A 10667-nucleotide genomic window follows, 5' to 3' on the forward strand; every position below is an offset into this window, starting at 1 on the left:
TCTTTGCTCTTTTCGCTCCGTGAGTTAACCAGGCTTTATTTAGTACCTAAAAATGCAAAATTAATTAAGAAAAGTATTTATTCTTGAAAACAACGAAAACACAGAATATGGGATAAAATGGAGCGTTGGTGCACAAATGATGAGTTAAATGCCAATAAAAAGGTGCAAATATATACAATATTTGGCACTCATCAGATAATTACTTTGATGGTTGGATGTTGGGTTATTTGGAAGGAAAGATGTGACAATGTCTTTCAACAAAAACTTCTCAACCCTCTTTCTACTGTTGCTAGAATTAATTTCCATCTTCATAATTTCTCTCTTGCAACTAAGAAAAGCATGCATTTCCAATCAATAACTCCTGACAGACATGTAATCCTAGACCATGTTACAAAAGTTTTTGTATATGCCTCTTTTGATAAACTGACATCTTCATCTGGCACTGGCATGGTGCTATTATCTTGTGCATGTACCTTTGATGGAGTTAAAGGATCGTATGCAGACAGAGTAATTGATTCAGAAGCTGCAGAATGCATGGCTATCTTGGAGGCCCTTAGTTGGATTAAGAAACTTAATATCTCTGAAGTTCAATTTATAGCAGACGCGGAAGTGGTTGTGCAGTCTATCACGACTAATAATTTGCTAGTTAGATCTGATCCAAAACATTAAAGATATTATTTCAACTTTTAAGTTTTGTAAAATCTCTCATATAAAGAGAGACTTCAATAATTTAGCTGATAGTTTAGCTAAAAGAGTTAGAAAGGATAAACTTCTTTTAGAAGAATACATGGATTACTCTCCATGGGTTTCCACTTTGTTTCAAAGGCTTGCAGTGCCTGAAACTGCTTAAGCAATACAATTTTCTTGTTATCTAAAAAAATAGGAAGATTTTGCGGTAAGCGGCAAAAAACCTCAAGTACCGACTAACGAAAACGTTTTCAGTTTAACAACTAGTCGCTCCTATAAGCAGTGGAGTTGATGGGTGTGTTAACTGTTAAGACATGTGCCTAAGCTACCGGGTTACAGGGTCGTCTCTAATATTTAGACGACCTTGTGCAAAAGAGCTAGCGACGCCCTTAATGCAAAAGAATTTCATTTTTTCCACATATAATTTATATGTTTAATTTCTTAACGAAATCTACTTTATAATATTAAATTCTTCTTAGGTATATGGTAAAAAAATATTTCGGAAATTTTCGAAAAGAAATCAAAACAATCACTCATGCTTATCTATATTCTGAATGAAGATAAAAAAGGTTGTGAAATAACAAAATCAGATAACCTCTTAACCCCAAAAAAATTTAATGGCAAATCTGCCCTTTACCTATTAGTGTTAATAATCTTGATTAGTGATTAAATATTTTGTTTAGTGATTAAAATAATTTTCAGAATTATAAGAGTTGTTTAGATGAAAAATTTGAGGAAAAAAAATCTGGTTTGGTTAAGAAGGAGAGAAAGAGAAGGAGAAAGTGAGAAAATTCTAATTCTTGATTCAATGGAGGATGGGGAGGGTCATCATTCATCTAAAAAACCTAGGAAAATACATATCAGCTACAACAATGATCCAGAAATGGCTGATTTCTTAGATTATGAGAATGATTTTACACCCACTCAAACTCAAACTCAAACTCAAGCTCAAACTCAAACACAAACTCAAGATGATGATTTTTATGAGCCAAATCCTGATGATGAAGACATTGATGAGGAATCCAATGCTTCTAATACACAGGTACACTTATATCCTATACTTAATCTCACTTCTATATCTCTCAATTATCAAAATTTAGGTTTTTTGAATCATGCTTCGGCGAAACAGGTTGAGGTTCGGCTCACATCTATGAGCCGAATCTACCAATTGATGAACGGTTCGGCTTACTGAATCTGTTTACTGCATGTGCCGAACTGTTTGCTAGACACTAGTTCGTCTTATATGAAAGTTTCATAGTAAGCCGAACAACATCCTGAATAGCTCGGAAAAAAAATAATTACCGGTTCGGCTTATATTTCGAAAATCGTATGAGCCGAACATCAATTTGTTATTTTTTGGGTTAAAATATTGTTATTGGTTCGGCACATATTGAGAATATCGTAATAGCCGAACCTCGTTAATGTGCTAGGTTCGGCACATATTATGATTATCGAATACGCCGAACCCCTATGCATCTCTATCTGTGACTAGGTTCGGCTTGAAATTTCATGAAATTCCAGCCGAACTGTTCATATACACTTACAGGAAGCTTTTGTGAAGAACAGTTCGGCTAAAAACACAACTCAATTTTGAGCCGAACCCAACACTGTAACCGTCATTTAATCGATGAAAAACAGCAAATAGGAGATTGGGTTTGTAAAACTTGCTTTCTTATCCTCATTTCCGGAGTTGGAGATGCAGTTGGTTCAATTTCTGGTTCAATTGGCGGTTGATTTTCAGTTTCTACACCTTCATCTTCAATTGGTTCTTCTTCTTTAATTGATGGATTAGAAGACGATTTGGTTTGCCTAGTCCCTGCTTTTCTTTGTACGAGTCATTATGTGGTTGAGTTTAATCGACGATCAAATTTTTACGAATCGACAATTAATCACGATGATGAATTTTTTTTCGCAGGAGGGGGAAGAGTTTGGCTAGAGGAGAAGGAGGAAGAAGAGATGGTAAGGGAAACTGATTTTGATTTTTTAGAAAACTGATTTTAGATTTTTGTATTAAGGGTATATAGGTAATTGAACTACCCATAGGGTACCCCTTATAAGGTCACCCAAGATGGGACTATTGTTTTGTATGCCTAGAAAGATTTTAGTATGCCCAAAATCAGGGTTCTATCTAAAGAAGCAAAAACCCACTGCTGTTAGTTGGAGTTTGGAGTTGCAGCTGATGAAAGTTATCTTGGAGACAAATCTTCACGGGATTAAAAGCTACATCAACAATAACGCGCCCATAATAATATGGGAGAATGAAGTCATTTTGCTAGACGCCATTGAGAATTTAAAATCTATTCATGATTGGGAATGTTGTTTTGTTCCAGGGAAATGTAATAAAATCGCTGACAAACTTGCTAAGTTCAGCAACAAGTTTAGAATTACTAGGACTTGGTTAGACAGTCCTCCTAGTGTCATTGACGGTCATCTTCTGTCAGACAATTTGATTCACAGCTAATAAACCATTTCCTTTAGCATCAAAAAAAAAAAAGAGCACAATAAAAGACCCTTCTCGAAAGAAGCAAAAACCAGACAGAGTAACAAGAGCAGCACTTTCTTCAAAAATGTCACTTCATCTTCTCTGGGTTCCATCAACAATTAGAGTCTTCTGCAGCCAAAGAAGGTGAATCCTCTGAAACAGTGCCTAAAACCAGATTACTTGCACAGAATTTTCCATGGACGTCTACCAATCACGATATTAAAGTTCTATTAAAGAAGTACGGGACTGTTCTAGATGTTGAGGCGAGTTTTTCTCATTTTCTCTAAATTTTGGTTTTTTTCTGTGTAAATATTTAGTTTTTGGCTATTTTAAATCAGGCTTTTCTATGAATTTGTTGTGCGTTGAGTTTTGAATGTTGTGCTTATCTACAAATTGGCTTTTCGTTTGGATGATTTTTTGAAGATCTCAATGCACAGCAAGACTAAAAATAGAGGATTGGCATTTGTAACAATGGGTTCAGAAGAAGAAGTTGTTGCTTCCATGACTAATCTCGAAGCTTATGTAAGCATTTTCCATTCTTCACAACTATTAGTTCGGTGGGTATTTACTGAGTTGTGTTAATTGATTGGGATATGTTTGGTTGAAATTGATGCTTAGGATTTCGATGGTCATATGTTGAAGCTTGCTTATGCACATCCAAAGAAAAACAAGGAAATTCGAGAAGTGCCAACAAAAGTTATGGGATCTAAAGTCTTCGGATCTCAGAGAGTTCTTTAGTTCTTTCAATGAAAATGGTGTATCAGCAGAAGTTATATACCAGACTACTGCCTATAAAAATAGATTCTGAGCAGACTGGTACTACTGGTTATGCTATCTTTTTAGGTTCATCTTTGGTGTCCTGGTCTATAAAAAGCAGCATATTGTGTCTAAGTCATCAGCTGAGGCCGAATACAAGGCATTATTTAATAGCTGCTGCTGAGATAAAACATATTTCGTTATATTGTGACAATATTAGTGTTGTTGCCCTCCCTGCTAACCCAGTGTTTCATGTCAGGACAAAACACGTGGAGATTGAACTTCATGCTATCAGAGAACTGGTGGATTTTGGATTTCTTTTTGTTTCTCATGTCCACAATGAAAACCAGTTAGCTGATTTGTTTACTAAAGGCCTTTGCTTTCCTATCCTCCCCAGACTACTTCCTCAATTACTGCGTTCTTCACTAATTAGTGTGTTTCCCTTTTTCTGGTGAGAGGGTGTTTTTCATTCACTGATGCTACACACACCGTGAATTCTCCACCGAGAATTCACCGACACTCATAGCCCCGGGGATCCCACCAGGAAAAAAAAGAGGATGGATTTTTATTTTTCAAGAGACCCCACCATTTTTTATGTCTTGCGGGATATCACCGTGAAAAAATCACGGTGAATCTGAACTTATTGTTTTTCATTTCCTTTGTGTTTACACTATTGTACTTGTTTACAGGGGTGTTGCTTTTATCGTCTTTACTTTCAAACTTCACAATCTGCATGTATCAGTTTGCAGGGGTGTGTTAGAAATAATGTAGTTAGTCAAGGTCAGTCTTGTTTAACTCGGCCTTGACTTAGTCGTCCATTACAGTTATTGTAGCTGTTATGTTTCTCTCGATTTCTGTATTAGTACTGTCCGAAACAGTTTCTGACTGTTAATTAATTTCTCGCAAGAACATTTTTATTTTCTCTGTGACATTCTCACAAATTATGCATGGTTTGGCTTTGGTGACATTTATACTAATAAATTATGGGTATCGAGGTTCATAGATCGGAAAACAGAAATCAAAGAAGACAATGTTTAAAGTGGTTCGGCACTAACGCCTACGTCCATTGATAGAACCCCGAAGGGTGAATTTGATTGATCTCCAGAGTTTGATAATTCTGGGATAATTACATTTGCTTTAGTTAATCCTATTTATAGATGATAGGATACTAAACCTAGGTAAAAACTAATCTATCTAGAACACAGGATACACAACTGACTTGATCCTATTTTCTAGCTAGTAGATGACTTAACTTGACTGCACTTCACTTATATTGATTCCAGTCCACGTTCATCTTGTTGTCTTCAATTCATTTGCACCATGATAGCATATACGTGTGATACTTCAACACCCCCCTCAAGTTGGACACGAAGAGAATTGAAGTGTTCAACTTGAAGTCTTGAACAATTTATTGAGATGAATCTTGAACATAAACTTCAGTTAGAATCCTGTACCACATTCACTTGATTTCCTTCAGATACTCATTTGAACAAAAGTATCAAATGAGCAACGACAGCAGCAATAATAACCTTCTCAGCCGCAGCAAAATAACTTTTCTCAACAGCATCATGTAGTCTTCATTGCGTAATGGAATTAAAAAGACTTAGTTGAGTTCTTCGTTTGATGATTATTAATCCATCCAATAGTCGGCAGAGAGAATATTGGCAAAAGTGTTGAAACACTAGAAATTGATATCCAGAAAACGGAATATTGTCATTTCTTGTTAACGACAAGGGTTGTGATGCAATCATGCTAACGGGACTTGAATACCCATACATCTGTTAAGACTTAACAAGGTATGAATGTCTGAAAACACAAAATCATAGAAAATAAGGTTAACTGATTATGTGATGAGATATTGAAAGGCGTACTCATGGTTTTATCTAAGCTGCGACAGTCGCAGAAAAACCCGAAGAATATGATGCCTTAATGAGTTGGAACACGATCGTTTCATTGATGAAGAGAAACAAAAATCAAGAATTAATGATATCCGACTATATTTGAGATTGGTGGGATGAAAAGAAATCCACTATGTATAGCATTGCCAAACATAGGAAGAAAGACTGTTTTGTTAACAAGAATCGTTGTCAACGTAACGTATTAGCTGTGTGAATTTCACATTACCAAACTTATGTTTTTCAGAAATAAAACACATTAAAGTATTAGAACAAGATGTTACCAAATCTGAAAATATTCAGAAATAAAAGATTATCTCGATAAAGATGGAAAATATGATATCCGTTTCCAAAAGTAAATCAATTGCCCATATTATGGCAAGAATTTCGAAAATGAAAATATTTTCGGGATTGAATTCTTCTTGGCAAAGAAGGGAATTTTTTTCTTTTTTTAGTGAATGTATAATTGATCATCCACAACGTGTCTCTAATTGAATAAATTGCTAAATAAAATAGCAATGAGGAAATTAAATTTGCCGAACTTCCCGTATAATTGATAATTTGAAAATAATCAGTTTGACAATGATCTTGAGAACAACAAATTAGTTTGACAGAAAATATAACAAAGATAATTGTTGTATAATGACGAAGAGAAGATTGAAGATACTCGCCGTATAGTGTTGATCAATGATTCCTTGACACTGCAAAGAAAATCATGCTAGTGTTAAGGAAAGATGATAGTAGAAAAATGATCCTGCAGTGAAGAGAAGAAATAAACAAAGATGCTTTTAACTTTGTTCCAATTGAATTTCATACAACATAGTCCGCAATGAGTAAGCAGTACTGTGTTGATAAAAAAATGAAGTTCAATAAGTAAGCAGGATAATTACTGAACATGAAGAAAATTATTGAATGACAAATCAAAAATTTAGTAGCGGAAGCAAATCGAGCGGATCTCCCCGCTCTGATACCATAATAAATTATGGGTATCGAGGTTCATAGATCGGAAAACATAAATCAAAGAGGACAATGTTTAAAGTGGTTCGGCACTAACACCTACGTCCATTGATAGAATCCCGAAGGGTGAATTTGATTGATCTCCAGAGTTTGATAATTCTGGGATAATTACATTTGCTTTAATTAATCCTATTTATAGATGATAGGATACTAAACCTAGGTAAAAACTAATCTATCTAGAATACAAGATACACAACTGACTTGATCCTATTTTCTAGCTAGTAGATGACTTGACTTGACTGCACTTCACTTATCTTGATTCCAGTCCACGTTCATCTTGTTGTCTTCAATTCATTTGCACCATGATAGCATATTCGTGTGATACTTCAACATATACCTCTGATCAAAAAAATAAAATAAAGACATATACCTCCGGTGGTAACAAATAATGCAATGATTATATTTTCCATAGTGAAGGATATTGTCAGCACCATATATTCTAGACAAGAGTGGATGTGATATTGACGTCTGGATAATATTAGTTCTGCGTTTAAGTTTTTGGTTATGTTAATAGATTGGAATGTGTTTGGTCGAAATTGATGCTTAGGATTAACCTGGAAACTGATTTCTAATTCAATTTTGTCACTTTTTTGCCATGCTTATGACTTGTCTAAGTTTTCTAATTCAGTGGGATATCCTCTTTAATCATAGAAATAGATTTGAGGATGATCAAATGACTCTGTCTTCCTTGTGTTGTTCCATGCTCACTTGATTCAAATTAATTTCATATCATTATTTTTAGTGTTTTTAACTATTACAGTTGTAACATGTTATTCAATCAATAACAAGTGTCACCACCAGGTCCTCCATATCGAAGGATGCTCTTTGAATCATCCCAAATAGCATCATAACGTCCTTTACAATCATTTACAGACTGAGGATGAGCCTTGTGATCGGCCATCCAAAATTCTTCGTTCTGGTCATAATATTTAAGGTTTTCATAAGAACCAGTGTGATCGTTATCATCATTGGGATAAAAAGCACTAGCCATTTCAGGAGTGATCGCATCATTTCCGGCCTTTACACGACCACCCCAGTAAATACGTTCCGCTCCTTGTTTAAGTAAAGGGAACAGTTCGCCTGGCCAATAACCAACTTCAATAAATGATTCGTCAATTAGGAGTGACAACCACCAATTCCCGTTTTCAAGTTCCTGTAATGAAACACAAAATAATACTTAATAGTTGCAGTATATTGGTAAATGTCACTAGGTCGGAAGTAAAAGAAAAATTATATTGGTAAGTACTACGCACCAGATGAATGTACCATCCCATTTTAACTTGCGTGCCTGAAATAATTGATGTATTCTCAAAGGCCATAACCGGGGTGTATGTTGAGTGAAGTTGCACAAATCCAGGGCAAAGATTATTATAACAACCTGTGTTGTTACCACCCTAAATACAAAATTAACACCAAGAAGAAAACAAGAAGAAAAATCAGAAATCTTCCTTGAGAAAACTAATCATAAAGATAAAAATACGAAAGTTCATTGCCAAAAACTTACAGTCCAATGTGCGAAAGATCGAGTCATAGCATCACCATACAATGATGGGTTTACCTGATAAATGTACATGAATAAAACATCTTACAAGTCTAAGTCATAATAAGCGAAATCTCAATATTTTGAACATACAGTCTAAATAACAAATAATGAGACCTACCAAATTATTCACTCCAGGTAGATACCCATAAAGGAATACCATGGTTGATAATGGGGGTTTTATTTTGACGTGGGTACCAAAACCCAAATCATTTGAAGCATTTATCAATTTGTCTTATATGAATTTGGTACCCTCCTCAATTAATTTTATATTGGGTACCCTCATTAGCAATGTAGGGGAAACACCATTCTAAATGTAAAATTTGGATGATAATATTTTTTGTTTTAGCGGAAATTTAGATGATAATATCGGTCTCTAACTTATTGGTTTTTAACTATCAACCGAGTAAAATTAAGAAAGTAATAATACTTACAGTCCATCCGACTTTGATTTCATTAGTCTGTCCTGTAGTGCCTGCTTGAAGTACCATTTCTGCTGCACTGAATTGGCCAGGATGGTTTACATAGGGATGCCATATATTTGTAACTCCACTTGCTCCAAAGAATAGTTTATCTTGTATTCCAAGAGTAATACCTACTCTCTGAAAATCAACATTTATTGGTAGAACGGAAAAGTCACTAGAAAAGTATTATTATATACGAAAGATCATTGATAGCAGATGAAATTATAGAGCCAATTAGAGTTGGATTACATACATATTCATCACCTGCACCTCCACCGTTGGATGAGGAAGAAATCTTTTTGGCTCTGATTAAATCTTCTTTGGTTGTCCTACGAATAGGAACTGTTCCTTTTGGGCACCCTTCGATTTGACTCATCAATTTTTTATGTGGGCTTGCCTGTGTAGTTTCTTTCTTTTTCTAAAAGTAAAACCAGTGAGAATACAACGTTACACTTGGTGATAGTTTTCACGTTACAAATGACAAGGTTTTCTCCTGATTATTCTATCGAAGATGATAAGATATTATGCAAAGTACTCGTATTTTACAAGAGCGTCTCTTTTTCCAACAAGAAAACATATAAACAATCATGTAATAGGTTACTGAGTTCTTTGTTAATTGATGTACTTTCTTTTGAAAACCATCGCGTAAATAATCTTTTGGTATAAATACATTAATTTGTTTGAGATGAAAAAAGAAAATCCATTCGCTTCAAAATAATTGGCTTGTCTCATGTGTATCTTTTTATTTTTAAGACGAGGGAGTAATATAACAGTGAGATATAAAAATATATCTACTCAAACCAAACAATTATTAGTGTACCTGATATCTTCCTTGTGCTTCTAAAATGGCCTATATGCATTTAGTTTCTATTTTTGAAAGTTGTCTTTAAAAGAACAAGTAGTAACAAACAAACAAAAAAAAAATAATGCCATACCGAGAAAACATGGTTTTTGAGCAGAGGATGATCAAATGCAAGTTGATCGTGGAATTCAACGCAATCAAAAATATCGCCCCAACGAGTCTATCGCCATAATAAACAAAATAATAAAACATTAATCTCTCTAATCAAATAATAAATATCACATTAATCTGATCCTACTGTTTTGTGAATGAGTGTGATAAAATAATTCTATAGAAGTTGATCTAAACTGTGAATATCATAGATTCATAGACCTGCAGCTTGACCTATATTTATTAATCAGGTGCGGAAATATTTCCTGTTTATCAAAATTATTGATGAATCTGTGACATCGCAGTTATAAAGAGAAACACGTATTTTGAAAACTCATGATTACATGCATCGATTTGATAGGTGGTTTGTTCAGAATGTTGAGTTGTCTATCCAACTCCAAATCCTCTTCCATGGATAATCTACTAGCACCAGCTCTTCCTCCTTCCACTAGCATAACAGCATGATGATATGCGAGAATCAATCTCACCACGAGTGGTAGAAAGCTACCCGCTGTCTTTAGACCAAAATATGAAGCCATCGATTTTTCTTAATAATTTTGATCAGAGGAGCAGTATTGGTTTGCAAATGAAATTGTAGTTAGATGATGATGAGTTTATACATGACTGACTTGGTTTAAACTTGGAAAGATAGCATGGTATTTATGATTACATTCTATACATAGGAGGCGTTTATCACTAATTGTAATCGGTTGATGACATTCCTTGATTATCGTGGATCAAACATTAAAAAGAAAAATGGATATTCGTTGGTTTTAAGATTTTGATAGTTTTCCATTTCAAATATGGTCTTTATGGGTACATTTTATGATTTTTTCACCCCTGGCTACCTATTTAGATGTAGCATTAGTAGATA

General features: G+C 34.6%; 1 protein-coding gene across 1 annotated transcript; it reads right to left on the bottom strand.

Moving 5' to 3' along the window:
- Window positions 1–7615: 7615 nt before the first annotated feature.
- On the bottom strand, window positions 7616–10358 carry LOC113290356. The gene is made up of 7 exons (XM_026539965.1): window positions 10138–10358; window positions 9777–9863; window positions 9095–9259; window positions 8812–8979; window positions 8342–8395; window positions 8091–8231; window positions 7616–7990 (listed from the first exon to the last, which is right to left on the bottom strand). The coding sequence occupies exons 1-7, from the start codon at window positions 10330–10332 to the stop codon at window positions 7616–7618; spliced, it is 1185 nt and encodes a 394-aa protein (XP_026395750.1). The 5' UTR covers window positions 10333–10358.
- Window positions 10359–10667: the final 309 nt, after the last annotated feature.

The sequence above is a fragment of the Papaver somniferum genome, chromosome 6 (genome assembly GCF_003573695.1).
Source record: "Papaver somniferum cultivar HN1 chromosome 6, ASM357369v1, whole genome shotgun sequence".
Lineage (NCBI taxonomy): Eukaryota > Viridiplantae > Streptophyta > Magnoliopsida > Ranunculales > Papaveraceae > Papaver > Papaver somniferum.

Coding starts and splice junctions, on each gene's coding strand:
- LOC113290356 (XM_026539965.1), bottom strand. CDS start 10,332: ATGGCTTCATATTTTGGTCTAAAGACAGCGGGTAGCTTTCTACCACTC. Junction 9,260..9,776: donor TCAAAAACCATGTTTTCTCG/GTATGGCATTAT, acceptor TTTTACTTTTAG/AAAAAGAAAGAAACTACACA. Junction 8,980..9,094: donor GAGGTGCAGGTGATGAATAT/GTATGTAATCCA, acceptor GTTGATTTTCAG/AGAGTAGGTATTACTCTTGG.